The 21,165-nt window shown below is 41.8% G+C and overlaps 1 protein-coding gene across 5 annotated transcripts in view; it reads left to right on the top strand.

Annotated features, from left to right (window-relative positions):
• Positions 1-16,820, top strand: part of PPP2R2B (protein phosphatase 2 regulatory subunit Bbeta) — a 511,290-nt gene extending 494,470 nt beyond the window's left edge. For all 5 annotated transcript variants that reach the window (XM_043984083.1, XM_043984085.1, XM_043984084.1 and 2 more), the window contains 3 exons: positions 8,442-8,611; positions 11,450-11,541; positions 14,823-16,820. In XM_043984083.1, coding sequence (XP_043840018.1) covers positions 8,442-8,611; positions 11,450-11,541; positions 14,823-15,102 — 542 coding nt within the window. In that variant the 3' untranslated portion in view covers positions 15,103-16,820. The remainder of the gene's footprint in view (positions 1-8,441; positions 8,612-11,449; positions 11,542-14,822) is intronic.
• Positions 16,821-21,165: the final 4,345 nt, after the last annotated feature.

Raw genomic sequence — 21,165 nt, 5'->3', positions numbered from 1 at the left:
ATATCCATTGTAAGCAGAAGGTAATCTCCAAGAGAAAGACACTCGCAGCTGGGAAAGGCCAAAAAGTTCTCTTGCTGAAGGTGGGATTTGGTTTGAGTCTTGGAAGAAGCCAAGGAAGCTAAGAAGCAGGAAGAAAGAGGGAGAGTATCCCAAGGACAGGGGACAGCCAGGACAAAGGCAGGGCATTAAGCATGAACAGCTGATGAACCAATATGGTAGAGCATGTGGATGGAGGGTAAAGGGTGAGAAAATGGAAAAGATAGAAAGGAGCCAGGTCATGAAGAGCTATAAATGCCAAGTAAGTATTCAATCCTGGAGATAACAAAGAGCAGCTGGAATTTCTTAAATGGAGGTAACATGTTAAGACTAGGAAAATCACCTTAGTAGAAGAATGGAGGAGGGATTTTAGTGGAGAAAGATGTGAGGCACAGAGATCAACCAAAAAGCTATTGAAATAGTTCAGTTGAGAGGCAGTGAGAGCCTTAGAGTGGTGACTATGTGAGTGGAATGAAGAGGGAACATACAAGAGATGTTGAGATGACAGAATTTGACAATGGATTGGATTGTGGGATGAGAGACTGTGAGAAGCTGAGGATGAAGTTGGAGATTTTGAGTCTTGGGGTCTTCATCAGTCCTATGTTTAGGAGATATAAGGGTTTAGGCAAAGGAAGGGAGAAATGATGGCTTAGGTTTTGAACATGTTGAGTTTGAGATGCCTACGGGACATCTGGTCCAAGATATCCAAAAAGGTAGTGGATGTTTCAGTACTCTATCTCAAGAACGAGACTAGAGCTCAGTCTACAAATCTGGAATTCATCTGTATAGCGGTGATAATTGAGTCTTTGAGAGCTAGTAAGGTCACCAAGCCAAATAGTATAATGGAAGAAGAGAAGAGGACCCAGACCAAGGCTTTAGAGAATATCCGTGGCTGGTGGTTATGACTATGAGTGGGGATGAAGAATTAGCAAAGAAGACAGGAATAGATAGGTAGAAAGAGAACCAAGAGCAGCGACATAAATACTCATAAATGGAAAAGTATCCAAGAGGAGGAAGCTATCAACAGTGTCAAATGCCACAAAAAGGGTCATTAGATTTGATGATAAAGAGATCATTGTTAACTTTGAAGCAAGTAATTTCAATTGAACTATGAGGTTCAAAGCTAGATTGCATTTACCCATAAACAGATTTATAGAATTATAGGTAGTATGGTTGATAGGATCAAGTAAGGGGGGAAATGAGTGAATTTGTAGGCTGCAAGGAGAGGAACCAGTAGATAAGAAAAGATAAAAGATTAATGAGTGAGGATGATACGAGAAGCAATCTTCTAGAGAAACTGGGAGGGGAGAGGATCAAGGACTGACCTACATAAGAAAAAAAGGCCTTCTTACTGAGGAAGAGAGCTAAGGGATGTCAGATGAGAAGAGAAAACTCTCATCATATGGCCTTTTTTTTCAGTGAAATATGAGACAAGATCCTCATTTGAGAGGGTAATGGAAGGAGAGATTTGGGAGACTTGAGGAGGGATGAGGTTTGAAATAGCTGCTATGGAGAGTGAGATAATGAAGCAATTAAGGGAGAGTAAAAGTGATCACCTAATTGCAATGAGAGCCCAGTTGAGATTAGGTAACAAATTTGTAGCAGTCCTAGTCAGCACAGTTTTATTATTTCCTTTAGCTCTGTCCAGCAGCATATAAATAAGAATGAAGCTGGATGGTGGCAGTAATCCATGGTTGGGGTTTGGCAGAGCATCATCAATAATAGAACAGTGGGATGAGGACTTCGAATCTAGGAAGAGTGCAGAAGTAAGTTGGTTCAGCAAAGGGTCAAGATAGGGAAGGCAGAATAGTGTAGGAAGGATGGAAGGGGCTACCACTCCCAGGGCTCCTATGCCTAGCTGCATGTTGGTAACAGTTGGTCAGCAGTTGTTGGTGGCATTGAGGAAGGTGGTCTTCTTCTCTATAATGATTTCTGTTGTCTTTGGTGGCTGGAGAGATACTGCTATTCCCAAAGCTCTTGGATCTGGGGTCCTGACATCTGTCATTTCAGAAATGCTTATTGATTGGTTGCTTTCTCAGCTTTCTATTCAATTCCATGCAACATAATTACTGAGTGCCTACTATGTGCAAGGTCTTGTGCTACTAAGGGCTGTAGAGATAGAGAAGGCCCCTGTCCCCATGGAGCTTATAGAGATGATACATGGTACAGCCCAACCGGTTGCATCTGAACAGCGATATGATTGAGTTTATTACAACCACTGAAGCAAAGTCAAAACTACTGGACTTGGGTAGATAATTAGAGCTTTTGTTGTTCATTGCCCCAACAGTCATTCCCATTATTGACTAGTCTTCACTCTGCTAGCTAACTTATAGATGCTGCTGCTACAAAAACCTCATTTATGGAATCAGTCAAAGCACTCGCTTCCTCTCTAACCTCTCCCCTTCCTCAGGATGGATGCAAGCATGATCCTTTCTAGATCCTTCCCTGTTCCACCCTGAAAAGAAAACCTTCCCACAGCCCCCAACTACAGTACAGGGAAAGCACCATCACCTCCTCTCCATATGACAAGTGTACATTAAGCTTTAAGGTTATCATAGTACATGTTTGTTTAGTCAACCTCCCAGGGGCCTCAAACCCAACTTAGCTTATCTATTCTTAGCACTAACCATGAGTTGTCTACCCTCACCCTTCTTTTCTCTATTGCTTATTTATCCTCCTTTCACTGGGGAAGTCCCAGATAACCATTCATCCCTAGAATGTTTCGATGCTCCATGCTAAGAAAGGGGTGGAGATAGGAGGTAGAAGCAGTCCTTCAGGTTTTTCCCTAAAGTCACAGTGTGTTATCAAACTGAAATCTGTTCTTTCTCAGGCTTGACTCATTTGTGCACCAACCAATATTTAACCCCTACATCATTCTAACAAGAATTCATGTCAATGAACCCATGATCTCATTGATGGAAGTATTACCATCATCAGTTTGGTTTGTAGTCTGTCCTCATCCTGTGCAATTCTTTTTTTTTGCTCTCCTATAAATTCTCCAAAAAGTATCTATCCTGCCCCTTGGAAGCTGAGGCCTTCCATTAGGTCTTTCACTTCAGCACTTGGGCTCTCCATCTGTTATCCTTTGCTCTGCACGTTTAAGTAGCCCACCTCCTTTTCTGACCATGTTTCCTGTAAAATATCCTTTGTCCTTTAGGTCCTTTATAGGCATAGTAGTGCAGTTGAGGGACAGCTATGTAGCACAGTGGATAGAGCACCAGGCCTAGAGTCAGGAAGACCCGAGTTCAAATCTTACCTCAGACACTTACTAGCTTTGTGACTCCAGGCAAGTCATTTGTCCCTGTTTGCCTCAGTTTCCTCATCAATAAAATGAGCTGGAGAAGGAAATAGCAAACCATTCCAGTATCATTGCCAAAAAAACAACAACAAATGGGATCACAGACTTGGACACGACCTGAAACAATTAAAAAGTAACCAAAAAATGAACTAGAGAGGGAAATAGCGAACCACTCCAGTATCTTGGCCAAGAAAACCCCAAATGAGGTCATGAAGAGTCAAGACAACTGAACAGCAAATAATTAATATGCAAGCCTACCAAAGATGATGTCGCATTTTTAATTCTTTACCAATGATGTACATTTTATCATCTGATTTACATAAAAGCCATTTGTCTTTGCACAAGCCATCAAATTGTATGTGACCAAAGTTATTGGTGGTTCCATTTCTGTTTGGCTCACTATCATTTTCTCTGTAATGGTGCCCTGTGCCTCATGAAACTTTCATGAATCTGTTCAACTTGAGTTCTCTCTTGTTCAGTTCAACTGTGTGAATAAAAGCATTACACAACCTTACAGTGTTGGTGCTGCAAAGACTTTAGATTATAATCTATTCATTCTCATTTTATAGATGAAGAAAATAAGACCCAAAGGTCACACAGCTAGTCAGTAGCAGAATAGAGAACTCAATTCAGGTCTCTTCACTCTTTCTATGATACTAAACTGCTTCTAAATACATTTCTTTAAATCCTTGAATGAACATGAGCAGAGACTATGAGAAAATATATAGATTGTTCTGATTCAAACTGGTTCATTAGCTGTTTATTTTTAAGGCTTTATTTCAGTCTTTAGTCAAGTTTTTAAGTGAGATTTCGTTTTGGCTTTGTTCAGGATTTGTTTTAATAAAAATTTAGTGAGTAGCCACTCACTTTCATTGAACGGAGCCATTCTATAGAGACAAGACTAGCATATCTAAAACCATTTAATCCCAACACAAAGACTGCTCATGTAGATCCTAAGCACAATGGATGGTTTGGAAGTATCTAGAACAGTGCTGTCTGGAGTTATCCAGGGAAGGCTTCATGGAAGAGCTGGAACCCGAAGTAACTTTCTTCATTTATTTAAAGTCAGTTCATAGTTTGGTTCTTCTCAAGGCTATAACACTCATATTTAGGTTCAATCAATGAACAAATATAAGGAAGACGCATTACACTGGGTAATGTGAAGGACATATAAGAAATGGTACAAGATAGCAGTCCCAGCTGTGTATTTCTTTGTCAAATGAATGGTACAAACAGTAAGTAATATGGAAGAAGAGAGCACTATGGGCTGGAGTAGGCTTGGGAAGACAACAACAAGCATTAATTAAGCACCTCTTTTACACAAGGTCCTGTTCTAGGTGTGGGAGAGAAAAAGAAAAAATACATCACAGTTTGTCTTCTATGAACTTACATTCTCCTAGGGGTGGGATGGGGTGTAGAGGGGGGAAACAAGTTGGACACAAGTAAATACAAGATAATTTGAGGGGTGAAGGAAGGAGCACTGTCAAGGAGAGAGATCAGGAAAGGCTTCTTGGAGGAGGTAGCACCTAAACTGAGACTTGCAGGGAGCTAATAAAAATCTAAGGGACAAAGGTGAGGAGCAAGTTATTGTTGTTTGTTCTTCTTTCTCAAAGAGGACCATGACATCACAAGATGATGTCATGATATGCAGTGAATTGGATTTAAGTGAGGGAGAGCTGTGCAAAGTCACGAGCCTTACTCTCCTCCAGAGCCATCTGGGTCCAGTGGCAAAATATACATCAGGATGACTGGAGATGGCCCCAGGTATTTGAAGCAATCAGAGTTAAGTGACTTGCCCAGGGTCATACAGCTAGTAAGTGTCAAATTCTGAGGGCAGATTTGAACTCAGATCCCCCTGACTCCAGGTCCAGTGCTCTATCGACTTCACCACCTAGCTGCCTTGAGGAGCAAGTGCATTCCAGGCATGGAGGACAATCTTTATAAAGGGTTGGAGGCTGGATATGGAATACCATTGTTCAAGCAACAATAGTAGGACAGTTTGGCCAGAACTGGTAGGACTTGAGAGGAAGTAATATAAAAAAATGCTTGAAAAGTAGGCTGGAGGAGGGGCAGCTAGGTGACACAGTGGGTAGAGCACTGGCCTTGGAGTCAGGAGGACCTGAGTTCAAATCCGGACTCAGACACTTAACACTTACTAGCTGTGTGACCTTGGGCAAGTAACTTAACCCTCATTGCCCAACCAAAAACAAAAAAACAAAAGTAGGCTGGAGCCAGACTGTGAGAGGTTTTAAGTGCCAAGCTAAGGAGTTTGTAGTTTATCCTATAGGTAATAGGGAGCCAGCAAAGCTTCTTGAGCAGGACAGTGACATGGTCATGGTTTAGGAATTTTATTTTGGCAGCAATATAGAGGATTAGAGGTAATTTATTGAAATATGTGTGTATTTGTGTGTGTGTCTATGTGTGTATAGGGAGAGAGAGAAAATTGGAAGGAACCTTAGATGTCATCTAGAGGCTTGCCCAAGGTGACATAGAAAGCAAATGGAAGAGCCAGGATTTGAACCCAAGTCCAACTAGTGTTCTTTCCACCATTCTATGCTACATCTCAGGGGAGATTTCATGAAGGAAATGAGATTTGAAGTAAATGTCAGATACCTTGACCTTTGACATAGGCTTGACTAAGAATTAGGAGGGGTTCAGTAGACATTATTAAAGACACAGCTGCCACTGGTCTTTTTATTACTACTCAAGCCTCTATTATACTCAGTGCCTGAGACCCTAAGCCACTTACAGTACAGACCACTGTTCAAGAGTTCTTCGCAGAGACGTATACCACAAAACAAGACACAGACACAGAGAAAAAGCCACCTGGACAACCAGGCTCTCCAGAGCTCTCCTACTCTCTGCCCAAAGGTCTCATATGGTCTCTGGATCATCCTGCCATTGACACAAGATGCTGTGGAGTACAATGGCTTGTATGAAACACCTGTCAGTCAGTAAATAAACATTTATTAAGGGCCTAATATGTGCAGGAAATGAAGAGACAGCAGACCTGGACTCCCTCTTTAAATGGAGATTCTGGGAGGTGAGGTCTCCACCATCCCCAGTCAGAGGGAGGGAGGGGTGCCAGGGCTGAAGTGATCTTGCAGGATCACCAGCCTGGAAACCTGGACTAGCTCTGCTCTTCTAAGTCTTCTACTGGCCGCCTATACAGGATGGAGAAGATGGTGTCCTCTGAAGGGTTATGAGCAACAGGTGCTGCCTTTCTGCTCCACAGATAAATTATCCAGCCTTTTTCATTGTGGCAGCAGTATCTCCTGAAGGGTAGGATGGGAGAAGGAAAGGTATTCCTCAGAGCAAAGGCAGAGAGATGGAAAGGCTTGAGACGTATCAAGAGAATATTAAGAAAAAAAAATCTTATAAAAAAAAAAGAGAACATTAAGGGCGCAATGGATAGAGCACTGGCCCTGGATCCAGGAGGACCTGAGTTCAAATCCAGCCTCAGACACTTAACACTTACTAGCTGTGTGACCCTAGGCAAGTCACTTAACCCCAATTGCCTCACACACACAAAAAAGAGAGAGAACATTAAGTAGGCATTTGTTTAGAGTGGAACATTCTGAAAGATGATTTGTTGGAGATGAGGTTTAAAAGAAAGGTGGGTACCAACTTTTATAGGGCCTTGAATGCCAAACTAAAGAATTTGAATGACTTTTTGAGTAAGGCAGTGACTGTGCAAGCAACACTTTGGGAAGGTTGTTCTAGGGTTGGTATGCTGAAGAATTGTATGGGGAAAGACTGAAAGCATTAAACAATGAGAAGGCCATGGTCCAGGTGTGGTGACAGAAGAGACATTACAGAGGAAGAACTAAGATAAGATGAATTAGATTGATGAGAGAGGAAAGAATCAAAGATGACTCCGAAGTTTGGAACCTGGCTGACTGGAACACTCATAGAAATAACAGAAATAGGAAAGTCAGAAGAGTAGAGGAGCCAGGGAAGAAGGTGGAGAGGAAGAAAAGGAGTTTGGTTTAAATGGATGGAGTTTGAGGTAATAGCAGGATTTGCCAGGGGACAAGAACTTGTGAGAGATGGCAAGGCTAGAATCTGAATGTTTCAATACTATTTTTTAAAATTCTTCAATTTTACTATCTTTTGTTTCTAAGTTCACCTTCATATCCAACTATATATCCTTACCCTCTTTACCACCCAATCAGCCACCACCTGTAATAAATAATCAGAATATAATAGAGGTAAAGGCAGTTCAGCAAAACCAACCAACAAGTCAACTAAATCTGATGCTATATTCAGAGTTCCATACCAATAGTCTCCCACTTAATTGAAGGAAGAGAGGTACATTCAATCCGTTTTCTTGGAAGCCAAGCTTGAATACTTGTTCTTTTCAGCAGTTTATAATGGCCAAGAGATAAAGTGGATTCTGTAGTCAGGAAAAAATAATCACAGGAAGAACTTTCTAAAAAGCTCCCCACAGGAGGTGCCTGCTGATAGGAAGCAAGACTGTTGGCTTTTGGGTTCTCATCCCCTTCTCCCTTGAAAAGGAGAAGTAGAGGTCAGGTACTCCTACAAGTTATATCACAATATTATTAAAAGCTCTTTGGGTTTTAAACTTACCAAGTGCCTATAAATAGGTAGCCCTTGTCTGTCTAGAAGACTTAACGAACATCTTAAGACCATGTGGTGACTCGAGCTGAGAAAAATGTGATAAACCTTCAAGAGTCATGTCACTTCTTGGTTCAAAAATCTTCAGTGGTTCTTGACTGCTTACTAAGTAAGGTTCAAAGACCTTTCCCTGGCATTCAAAGATCTTTAAATTTTCATGCCTCCCAATAAAGAGAGATGGGGCAAGAAGGAGGAGAGGGGGAGGAAGAGAGAGTCCTCCCCATTGCCTTAGTTTCCCAGATTGTTTTACTGTAGTGGATTCTTTGTCTTTAATGTAGCTACCAAAGAGAGTGGCTTCATTTGGTGGCTATCAATGAAGGGAAAACTCCAAAGGACATCAGCTCCCCAAGTTGCCCTTCCTGGATTTTGTGAGGCCCAGGCTGGCTATTGGATTTCTCCTGTGCCTAGCCCTGGTTCAGAATTATCTAATTGGAATACCCTAGCTTTAGCTTATGCTCTTCTTTTGCAGTTTTTGAGGAGCCAGAAGATCCAAGCAACAGGTCATTTTTTTCTGAAATCATCTCTTCAATTTCTGATGTGAAGTTCAGTCACAGCGGAAGGTACATTATGACCAGGGATTATCTGACGGTCAAAGTCTGGGACCTCAACATGGAAAATCGGCCTATTGAGACTTACCAGGTACAGGACTGGGTGAATTGCTCAGGGATTGGATAAGCCCTCACTAACTATACATCTCATGATACAAGAGAAGTCTAAGATATAGTCCTTGCCCTCAAGGAGGTTACAATCTAGACTTCCATTGCCTCCTAGTTGTTCCATGTATCTAAGGCCACATATCATTAACTGCGATATTATTTGGACCTCCTATAGTGCCTGAGGATTTTCCTACAAGGCAGAGTTAAACTGTAGGAGCTAAGGAGGGTCTCATAAAAAGAAGAGGGTGTTGACTTGAGCTTGGTGGGATTTGAGAGGAGTGAGAAGGCATTCTAGGAAGGCCCAATTACATTTTAATCTGGGCCCGGCTACACTTGGAAGTGTTGTGGGCCACCTTTGGGCTACAAGTTCGACACCTCTGGCCTCTAAAGTCTTTTGGGGATCTAAATCTATGATGCTATGAGGGCTGGAAAGCAGAGTGGAGTTATAAATAAAAATACTGCATCTATAATCAGGAAGACCTGCCAGCTATGTGACCTTGGGAAAGTCACTTAACTAATCTCCGTAGGCCTCAGTTTCTTCATCAATAAAATGAGAGTTGAATCAGATGGCCTCACATAGCCCTTCCAGCTCTAATTCTTTGATCCCATCAGTCTAGCCAGATAAATCTCTCTCCAATGGAGCAATGCAGTCACTGGTCCAGAGCCGCCTCCCAGCCAAGCTTCTGTCATGATGCTGCTTCTCTCACAGAGCCACTTTCCTCCCTCACTCCAGCTGAAAGTATGCCTCGTGATGGCCTGACAGTCTAGAGTCAGAACAGCCTTAGGAACTTCCTTCCATCCTTCCTTGTAGATAGAGAAGCAGACAGAAAATGAGCCTGTCTCCCAGTCCCCACTGACGGTAGGGCTGTGAGTCTCTCCTTCATTTGGGTCATTTTGACTAGTGGTAAGGGTGTGAGGGAGGGACTTGGCTATTTTCCCCCACTCCATGGGTGAGGAAATGAGAAGCTGTATGTGTTCCCTTGCCAGTGAACTGTAGACAGAGCTTGTGCCCTAGGGCACAGGTTCAGAGTGTGCCAAGTGCTTAACAGAGCTTAACCTTTAATTGCTTTGATTCCTTTTTATACAAGACTAATCTAAAAGGGAAAAGGGAACATCCAGTAAACCCTGCTTTCAAGCATTCCATGGCAGTCTCATGTGGGCCTTTTTCTCCCTGTAGAACAGGCTGTAAAGTACAAGTCATTTGGAAACACTGGTCAATAAGGAGTAAGGCCCCACCCCTCCCCTTCCTTTAGGCAAACCTTTCGCAACTAAGCACAGAGCAGAGTGATGGAGGAAGTACAAAATTAGAGAAGGATCCCTATTTAAAGCTCACGAGGTTCCTTCCCTCATGGAGCTTATAGTCTAATAAAGGGATACTACACAAACATAGTAAGCTATAATGTACAATTATATGGAAAATGTATTCTAGTTGAAAAGACAAGATAGATATGCATTTATGTCGAGTTAACAATCCAAGGCAATGTGTGATTAAGTGCCAAGGTAGATGATCTACCTGCTAAATGCTCCATAAGTTGAGAGGAAGAGGGGGTGAGAACAATGGAGGCATCATGGAGAAGGTGATAACTGAACTGGATGAAGAGGAAAGGCAAGGACAGGAAGGGTGGCAGCAGCTATATTTCAATTCTACTAAATATAACAAGTATTAAGTAACTGCTATATATAAGACAGTGTGGTAGACCTTGGGTCTCTACAAAAACAAAGCAAAACGGTCTCTAAACTCTGAAGAGTTTACATTCTACTATATTTGGAAGATAATGTAAAAATCAACAAAGTTAGATGAGTGTAGCCTCTAAGTGGAGTCATGTTCCAGAGGGACATGCCAGGCTGAGAAATTCAGATTTTATCTAGTAGACTATGAAGAGTGATTGAAAAGTATTAAGTGGGGGAATGACTGGATGAAATCACTATTTGGAGGGAAGATGAAGCTGGTGTCAAATATGCAGGTGGATTAGAAGCAGAGAGACCAATTTGGGGCTATTGCAATAATTAAGAGATAAGGTGGTAAAGGCTGACTAGAGGGACAACAGTGGGAGTGAATGGATGTACAATCATTTGAAAACGAAACATTTGGAGACTTTTGGACTGTATCCCAGTGGATAACAGAGGATCCTTATTTAGGGGTCACCAAGCCTTAAATGTCTGGGTTCTTCCCTGCACCTTTTTACACCTAGAGGCCACAAGACCATCCTGTTGGCAACAAAAACAAAGAGGCAAGCAGCCAAGTCCAAGACAAGGCATGTTCTTTTTCCTGAAATAAACTGTGGATGTTTTACCTTGACATGCTCTCTTCCCCATCTCAATTCTCTCCCCACTTAGCACACTTCTATTCTGAGATTAGATTCACTATGCCCAAGACCTACACACTTCAAGGAGAAACCCAGAACCCAAACACCCAGTGTTGGGCCTGAGCAGCTGTCCCCCACATCCAGAATCCCACCTTGGTGCTCATGGACCATCTGGAGGATTGTGATGATATAGCAGAACAAATGACTATAATTTGCTAGTATACACCTCTATCCTGTAGACAATGAGTGTTTAGAGGGACCTTGCACCCATCCATCTCTTATAAGGCAAACAATGTCTCTTAAATTTCTAGTGATGAAAGAGAGCTCACTCTGCACCTCAGGTTCTTCATCTGCCCACAAAAGAGATGATAATATAATTCCCCACACCCATGAACATACCACCCATTTCTTGATATGAGGAATCAACAATTTGAATAGCACTTGGAGATGTCCACTAACACTCTCTAAAATGAAAATAAGGTTCCTGACTCATTCTCTTCTGTTTCTTCCCACAGGTTCATGACTACCTCCGCAGCAAGTTGTGTTCTCTCTATGAAAATGATTGCATTTTTGATAAATTTGAATGTGTGTGGAATGGGTCAGACAGGTGAGAAGCACTAGCAACCAACCTCTAGGCCGTCCCTTGCCTTTCTGAGGTCCTAGCTGGTATCCTAGTTGTCCCAGGTGGTATCTGAATAAAGTATGGCAAGAGGAAAAGGGTCATGTTGAATCCTAGTTGACCAGACCCATAGCATGAGCTGGAATTCACACCTAGTTGAGGATCACCTGACTGATGAGCTATGATCTCAAAGATGGATGCTTCCCATCATAGAAGGAATAATTAATGCTCCTGGCTACTGGCATTTTTTTTTACTCTAATGCAATCCAGTAGGCAATTATTAAGTACCAACTAGTTCAAGGCCTTGGCCAGATGCAGGGGACACAAAGATAAAAGGAAAAGCAGTCCCTATCCTCAAAGAGTTTACTTTCTACTAGAAGGGCACTGCTTTTTTTTTTTTTAATATAAGACCAATATGAAGAGAACATGTGACCTTGGGGCAAGTCATTTAATTTCCCTGAGCCTCAGTTTCTTCATCAGTAAAATTAGATGGCCTCTGAATTCATTTCCAGCTCCAGAGATATGGTCCTATAATTCAAAACTGGTCTACACTCAAAATCATTTAGGAAAAATAAACAGAAAATTATTTCATCTTTATAAGCTCTTCAGGGACAAGTCTACAGAACAAAAATTAATTAAAAAACAAAATCAACTCTACCAAAAATTCAGTCCTAACAGCTTCAGCCAATGAAGGACAAAGCCTATTTGTTGGGGTCAGCTGCCTATTGGCCTCAATGTTCCTCTTTACTCTGCTAGTACATACCTGGCCTAAGGTTATTGGTTTAGTGCAAGTGCAAATCATCTATCAAGCTCCCTGAAAAGAAATTGGTACAACTCTAAGGTCTTTGATATTGAAGGCACTGTACATGAAATTAGAAAGCTCTGGCTTCAAATTCCACCACATGCACTTACTAGCTGTGTGACCCTGGGCAATTCATGTAACCACCCAGTCTCAGTTTCTTCATACATAAAATAGAGATAATAGCAACTACCTCACAGAGAAGTGATAAGTATTAAATCTTAAATCACTACATAAGTGTCCATTTTGTTATTGTTGTTGTTACATCGGTGGTTTGTTTTTAGCTCAAAAATTACTGAAGGAAAGGCAGTGTAGTCTAGGGGGTAGAGAGGTGGCCTTAATCAGGAAAAATTGTGTGTTCATGACCTCTCTCTTTGATGAATCCTGGTTGTTTGACTAAGGGCAAATCACTTAACCTCTTAGTGTCCTAGGAAACCCTCTTGAAGAGCAGCTGCTAGCCTGCTTGGGTTTTCCTCACCCAGAGTTATCTACAACAATAAAATGATGGGCCCAATCCCCTCCTTCCACCAAAAAACAAAAAACAAAAAACAAAAACACACAACAGATGATTTTTCCAACTTTCCTAAGGGAAAAACCTCTGGTATCATAACAGGTCACCTACTACTACCTTAATGCTAACATCACAGAGCAGGAATTAATTAGCTCTTGTTTCTAAAATATCTGTCAAAGGACAGTGTTTGCAAATGCTTTGTGAAATATCATTATTGTTACCAGCATTGAGAATCAAATATTTAACCTGATTATCTTTCTGATAGCTAGTGGGTTCTCTCTAATGGAAACATTGTCCTCTGGGAACTGAATGTCTTCTAAGTGTTTTAGAAAAGCAATCAGGGGGAGCTAGGTAGAGCTGTGGATAAAACACTGGCCCTAGATTCAGGAGGACCTGAGTTCAAATCTGACCTCAGACACTTACTAGCTGTGTGACCCTGGGCAAGTTACTTAACTCTCATTGCCCCGCAAAAAAAAAAAAAGAAAAAGAAAAGCAATCAGGATGAATTCTAGCCTCAGCTCTGCCACTGATGATGTATGAGACTGGGTAAGTCATTTTTTTTCTGGCCTCAGTTTCTTCATCTGTAAAATAAAGGGATTGGATTAGAGGATTTCTCAGGTCCTTTTGCAGCTCCATCAGTAAATGTAGGCTCCTTGACTGTAGAAACTGCTTCAGTTGTTTTGTTTATAATTTTATGAAATGATACAGCAGAGGAAATAGATTCATATTAAAAGTTAATATAGAACAAAGCTAAAGAGGTGCCAGGTCCACAGAATCAAAAAACACCAGATCAAAACTTTATATGTTTTTCTGCCATCTTATTGTCCACCCAAGAGCAAGGCAACTGATTAAATGTACAATTCATATCAACAAACATGAAGTGCCTGCTCTGTTAAAAGCACAGTGTTAGACACTGGGGATAGAGAAACAAAACAATGGATGTAGTTCCTGCCTTCAAGAAGCTTACATTCTACTGGTAGAACCAAGGCTTTAACCCAGGTCTTACTGATCTAAAGGCTTGTTGCCCTCTTTTTACTACATGGTGCTGCTTCTTGTTGGATTAATAATAGAAATAATAAGAATATATATATATATATACTTTTTTCATAGGATGAAGGGAGGAAAAGTATTTCTTGATAAGTCACTGTCCAAATGTTTCTTATATTTTTTATCATAAAATGTATTTCCTGGGGGCAGCTAGGTGGCACAGTGGATAGGGCACCGGCTCTGGATTCAGGAGGACTTGAGTTAAAATCCGACCTCAGACACTTGACACTTACTAGCTGTGTGACCTTGGGCAAGTCACTTAACCCTCATTGCCTCACCAAAAAAAAAAAAAAATTTCCTCACAAAGTTTGGTGGCAGTGATAAGACCTTTTCTCATTGCTCACTTCTAGATACTTCTAACTTGTTTCAATAAGTCAAGTTACAGATGTTTGAAGTAACTTCTTTCTTAACCTTACCTTTTCTACCATTTTAATATTGATGATGACCTTTGTTCTAAAAATGTGTTCTTTATACAATAAAAAATCTAGATCTTTCAGAAGGTTAGGTAGATATAGATAACTCCATGGTCTAACTTGGGCAGCATGTAAATTCATAATTTAAATTTGTAAAAAAAAAAACCACATTTTTAAAACTTGGGATTATTTATCATTAATAAAGAATCATTCAATTCAGGGACTAATAACCAGATGTCTAACACAATAAGATGAAACCAATATCCAGAAGAACTATCCGAATTAGCCATTTTAAAACCCTTTTACAATGACCAGCATGGCAAATCCCTTATCAAATCTATTCTACCTTTCTCTCCGTAAAACAACCAAGGCAGGAGAATCTGTCAAAGGCAAAAATAAATTTCGCATAGGTTTGCACCTAGCATTTCACCAACAAAAGCCATAGGGGTTGTGATGGCCCCAACTCATGTACAACTAACTCCTCTCTACCATTTTGCAGTGTCATCATGACCGGCTCCTACAACAACTTCTTCAGGATGTTTGACCGCAATACCAAGCGTGATGTCACCCTGGAGGCTTCCAGGGAAAACAGCAAGCCCAGGGCCATCTTGAAACCCCGAAAAGTGTGTGTAGGTGGCAAACGGAGAAAAGATGAGATCAGTGTGGACAGTCTGGACTTTAGCAAAAAGATCTTACATACAGCTTGGCATCCTTCAGAAAATATTATAGCAGTGGCGGCTACAAATAACCTATATATATTCCAGGACAAGGTTAACTAGGAGGACAAGTTATACTTAATAAGCTCACATACTGAATACTAGTCAAACAAGTTTTTAAATGTTTCTTTGGGTTTTCATTTTATTCATTGACTTTAATTTTCCTATGCAGGAAACAATTGGAATAGAAGAAAAACAGTCCAAAGGCCCCCAGCTCCCCCAATTTTAAGAAACTGTTGGCAAATCCAACAAATAGGTTCAGAATACTTTTGTTTAGAATCGAGAGCTGCCAGGTAACCAGAACCCTTCCATAGTTGACTTGAATTTCTGATGCTTTTATTACCCAGTTCTCTCTGGTGAGTCCAGTGTTTTGTTTCTAGGTGTCTGATGAGGTGAAATGAGATTGTCTGTAGTATTTAAGGGGGGAGGGGGAAGATAAGATTTTTTTTTTAATTAAGCAATTCCATTTGATTGAAAAATAAACACTGTTTACTCTACTTTTGGATAAAAATCTGTTTGCTTCCTGGAAAACCAGAATTGCTTTTCCCCTTCATTTTAAAAAATTCTTTTTGTCGTTGTTGTTGCTGCTGTTCCAAATAATTTTTTTTTACCTCTTATGAAGCTGTAAGGGCAGAAATCCAGAGCCAAGGTTAGTCTGGTTAAAAGTTGTATGCACACCACAGCTTGCTACATTTCTTTGTTAAAATCCCAGGCAGAGAATTTGGCTCTAGACACGCTTTGGGGTTTGGGTTAAGAAAACACTTAAACAGAGCTTCTAAAAGTCTGCCATCACCAATTTAGATGGGCCTAGACTCCTTTCTCTGTTTTCTTTCATTTTACTTTTCTCTTTGTTTGCCTCTTTAAGTATTTATTTATTTATTTCCTTAGTTATTCATTTAATGAAAGCCTAAAAGACTGAAGAGGTTGTTACTTATATTTTGACATTCCAAATGAGGGAGCACCCTTTACCAGAGCCCTCCAAATTGGAAACAGACACCCAGGAATCCCTCTCATTCCTTTTTTCCCCTCTCCTCCTCTCCCCCCACCCCCCACCACATTATCGCCAACAGGGTAACAAAGCCCAGTTCCATTATTGCTGGAACAATATTAATCACTTTTTAAATTCCATTTTCTGAAAGCTAATTGGAATTTGCAACAACCCCAAAGCTCACCCTTTTTGTTTCCAAGGTGAAAACCCACGAGGTTGGGCAACTTCTCCTAGTGTGGAAATTGTGCATGAAAGGAACAAATCATCTGTGAGAGCCACTAGAACCTGCTGAGGCTCAGTCTAATCCCTCAATGCCTCCTCCCCAATTGGGGTTTCTGACGTGTGACACTTCCTGAGAAATGCCACTGATATTCCCCCTAAAGTACCTCAGGGAGTAAGACTCAATGAATTCAAAGGATTTCTGGCTTCTGGGAGAATTCCCACAAACCAGGGCCTGGATTTCACATCTTAGTAGCTGCAGTTTTTGCTCAGGTGCTGGCCACTCACTCAACCTTTCATAGCCCATCTAACCTGCCACTTGAGGAAAGACAGGTGGCTCAGGACAAAGCTCATGGGCTGCCATCTTTAAAGGCGGGGTTTCCTTGGTTTGTGGCTTTATATAGAGCCAGAACATCATCACTTTCAGGGTTGACATTGGAGGCCATGTGCCAGGGCTGGGGAAGAAGGGGAATTAGCAGGAGTCCATCCTATTTTCCCAGCGTCTTTTTGTTTTCCCTTGTATCAAAAGCCTGTTCTGTAACACCCCAAGTAAAATTCTCAGTTGTCCTCTTGACTTGTTGTGTGGACTTTCTCCTTGTCACCCTTATTCAGTTCATCAGGATGCTTTGCCCGGAAAGTCAAAGCTTCAATCAAAATGTGGGGAGAGAACATAAGTTAGCCAGTAACCACTGTGCATCCTGTCAAGGTCTGATAGAGTAGAAAGCATTGAACTCAGGAGTGGAGAGGCCTGAACTCAAAGTCCTGGTTTTGCCACCAACTTACTGTGTTTCCTTGGGCTTCCTTCTTCCTCTCTCTGGGCTTTAGTCTCCTATGCTACAAAATGAGAGTGTTGAATTAGAAACACTCTAAGGGCCCTTATAAGTCTGTGACTATAAAATAAGCTAGACACCTCTAGTACTTTTCAAAATTGTTTTAAAAGATTCCATCTCACCTTGAATTTTCAACCTTATCCTACCCCCTCACATATATCATCTGCTATCACTGACTCCCTGAAATAATTTGGTCCTTTGAAATTCATTTATTTTTTGTGGGGCAATGAGGGTTAAGTGACTTGCCCAAGGTCACATAGCTAGTAAGTGACAAGTGTCTGAGGCTGGATTTGAACTCAGGATCTCCTGAATCCAGGACCGGTGCTTCATCCACTGTGCCACCTAGCTGCCCCCAACATTCATTTATATATGAATTTTCTATTTGTATCTTCATGGGTTTCTCAGTCTGATCGATCAGTCTCATCCTGAAGCCTGTTGGTTATTTATAACAAGGCAGGATCCTTCCATGCTTTCAGTATGGAAAGGGGAAGGCAGGAAATTTCTTGAGTCATCACGTTTCTTATGACCAGTTACAAAAAAGCAAGAGGAAGGACATGGGTCATAAGGAAGACCTTCGTCCTTGCTATGAATGGCTGCTAATATGTCTACATTACACTAAAGTGATATTTATCCAAGGAGGTAGGAGTTAGAATTTTACTGAAATTTAAAGAAAGTTGTGCTGTTCAATCATTGGAGAACCAGTTGACTAAGCTCTCCTTGTATTTCCTCCTTTCTAGACACCAAGAGCTGCTGAAAAGGAGATGAAAAGTGTGGTCCCCTGAATAGCTATAAAGGGATGGGGAAATCAGAGGACCCTGTAAGATAAACTGAGGGCACCTGGGATCCAGGGGTAAGGAGGAACACTGGCACAGTCTGCCACAAGCAGGGTCAAAGGGGACTGTTAAGGGCTAAAATTCTAGCTAGTCTGTCTAAAATATCTAATGAGTGGTCGCCAATAAATTATAAGCTTTAGCAAGAGTTAGACTTTTAAGCATTTATTAAGGAGAATAAGAATTTGGTAAAGAAAGAAGAAAAGGCCTAGATTCCTATCTATTAAAGGGAGAGCACATTTCTAGCTCCCTTCTCCACCAGCGTCCCCAGGAAAGAGAATGAGACAGAGTGCCAGTCTCTTCCTTCTTCCTCCCACTAGCTAACGTCACTTCCTGATGCCAAAGAAAAGACTCCTGGTCTTGCCCTCAAAGAACTTCAACTTCATGGGTGGAACTCTTCTACAGTAAGTCTCCAGCAGGTGGCATCATTCCAATCATTACAGGACCAAGTCATGGGCTTGAAAGATTAGAGAATCATTTTGAGCCAAGAGATTTGAAGAATGAGAAGCCCAACTTAGTTAACACAGAGCATGTGTCCCAGACCTAATGCATTACTATATCTCTGAAGTGGTTAGTCTACTGGGACCCCACCAAGCATACAAAAAGGTTGACAGCTTACAATCAATACTGTGTGCACTGATGCAGGAAGCAACATTATCACATCCAAGATATTACCCCCACATCCCAGCATCAGCACTAAATATCTCCCATAACGAGACTATGGGAAGTGACAAGGGCCATTATTCTCAGCCTACAATCTTCCCTCACAGAAAGAGAGGAGCTGCAAACCTTCCATCAGATTTACTTGTGGGAAAGAGCTTTGGCTTCCCACAGTAATCTCCCTTTAAGAGTCATGCGTGTGCTTAATATAGCAAGATGGGGGTGGAGAGGAGATTGGCATTTTCATTTGTTCTTGTGCCCCTGTTGCAGGAGGAGAGACCCCCATTGGCTGACAGTTGGTACAACAACAATTTTCAGCTGGAGTTGGAAAGGAAGGGGAGGGGAGGCCAGTTTTATTCCATGCTCTTCAACTCCTTCTAATAAAGAAACTGCCTTTCCCCGGTTTGGCTGTCTTCAGGCTGTCTGGCTGCTGCATAATCAAAAGTCATATTTCATCTAGGCCAGGGAATTCCAGCTCCACGTGTGGAGAGCATATCATCATCCGGAATCTATTGAACAGAACAGCTCGGAATGACTGTTGCATGCGAAATGCAATGCGTTTTGCTTGGTAGAGGAAGGTTCGTTAATTCTTACCATTTGCTGGCCACACGCTCCCTAATACTGCCCCTAAGGAAAGCAGAGAATTGTTCAGCCTTTGTGTCATTGTGGGAACAGGAGGAGAAGGCCAGGGGGTTGGAACTCCGGGGGCCTCCTTTTTAAAAAAAAAAAAAAAACTCGGCTGCTGATTTGGGACACCAGACTCAATTTCATGGGGCCTCCTTCCCTTCCTGACAAGATGGAGAAAATGGCACTTATTGTCCCCTTTGAAGATCTGGAAAGGTTAATTAGCTAATGTTTGTGGTGCTCCCCGCTGGAAAAGTCAGTTGAACCACAAAGAGGTTATTCTTTCCTTGAAGATCAAGGCCTGCTGGAAAAACTCATCTGCTGTCCATCACCCTCGGCCCTGCCACCAGCATCTCCAAACCCATTCAAAGCAGAGCTCTTTTTCAAAGCATAAACTAATCCTGCACTGAGGGGATATGTGGGACTTGAGGAGCAGAAGAGGGTCCCAATAACTAATTGCTTTGATCAGGATGGTGATGGTTAATTTAACTTCAGACTTTATCCCTAGGCACTGTCCCACTGTGTTCAGAGGGGGACAAGGAGGAGGTCTAAATGAAGCAGGATTGTAGGTTTCCTGGTCCTCTAACACTGATTGATTCTGCTTGATTAATGGGATGAGATGGGAAAAGGGCCTGAATGTCTCACTAATGGATTCAACTCTCAATTAGAATCATATCTCCAGTCATAAGCCTTCATTTAGACACAGTTCATAAAGGGCCAGCCTTGGAGTTAGGAACACTGGAGTTCAAGTGTTGCTTCTGACATATACCGGGCTATGTTACTTTGGGCAAGTCACAACCTCTGAGTGCTCCCAGACAATTCTCTGAGACTGTTACAGATGGGTCGCAAGTCTGCCTTAGTGAAATGAATCTCCACAGGGGGAGGTTTCTATATTGAATAAATCAGGGGCCCAGACCCTTGCTCTTCCCCCCTACAAAAAAAAATTCCCTGAGAGAGGTGGTTACTTTATGCATTCCTTAAAAAAAAAAAAAAAGATGCCTGGGTAGATTCCCATCCAGATTGGAAATACACTTGCAAGTTAAAATTGCACTGGCCTGATGGTAATAAAGTTATATGCTTGCAAGATTATAATGGCTTCATTTCTCATGATCATGTTAATATGACTCACAGTCATGTCAGGATGTTTGTATGGAATAATGGCAATTAAAATGAATGATGCCGCCATCTATCGCAGAGACATTTTTACATTGTTCATCTCTTTTCTCTTATCTTCCTCCTCCCCACCACCCAGTGACCCAGGGAGGTCAGAAATCACTCTGCAGCTGAGGAAACCCAAGGACATGAGACACAGATGACTCGCCCAATGTCACACTGCAAGTTTAGAGCAGATCTGAGAATAGAATCCAGGTTTGCTGAGTTCCATTTAGATGTTCCTTCACCAATGCCAGATAGGAACAGGGTCAGGCCTGGGGGAGGGGGGGGGGAGCAGTGTTCTAAAGCAGGCAAAGCCCTGGAAATAGGCCCAAGAAAGTCTGTGCTTTGCTGTCATTTTTCCAGGCAAGGTAAGTGTTTTAACTGGCAAACAGACATTGTATAAGGATGCACATGGCATCAGACCAGGTACAGGCATATCAAGGTAAAGTGAACCTTAAGATTTCAGGAAAGGGAGATAAGGGGGAAGAGAGAAGGGGAGGGGAAGGATGGAGGGAGAGATGGAAGAGGGAGGAAGAAAGAAAAGAAGGAAAGGAAAGAAAAGGAAGAAAGAAAGGAAGGAAAGGAAAAAAGGAGGGGGGAGGAGGGGAAAGGAGGAGGAAAGGAGAAGGAGAAAGGAAAGGAGGGGGAAGGGGGAAGGAGGGTGGAAAGGAGAGAAGAAAGGAGGGAGGGAGGGAAGGAAGGAATGAGGGAGGGAGGGAGGGAAGGAAGGAAATATTTTTTTTTATTTTTTTTTTTTTTGGTGAGGCAATTGGGGTTAAGTGACTTGCCCAGAGTCACACAGCTAGTAAGTGTTAAGTGT

Source organism: Dromiciops gliroides, chromosome 2 (assembly GCF_019393635.1).
Source record: "Dromiciops gliroides isolate mDroGli1 chromosome 2, mDroGli1.pri, whole genome shotgun sequence".
Taxonomy (NCBI): Eukaryota; Metazoa; Chordata; class Mammalia; order Microbiotheria; family Microbiotheriidae; genus Dromiciops; species Dromiciops gliroides.
The sequence above is the reverse complement of the archived record's forward strand: the minus strand, read 5'-3'. Positions and strand labels throughout refer to the sequence as shown.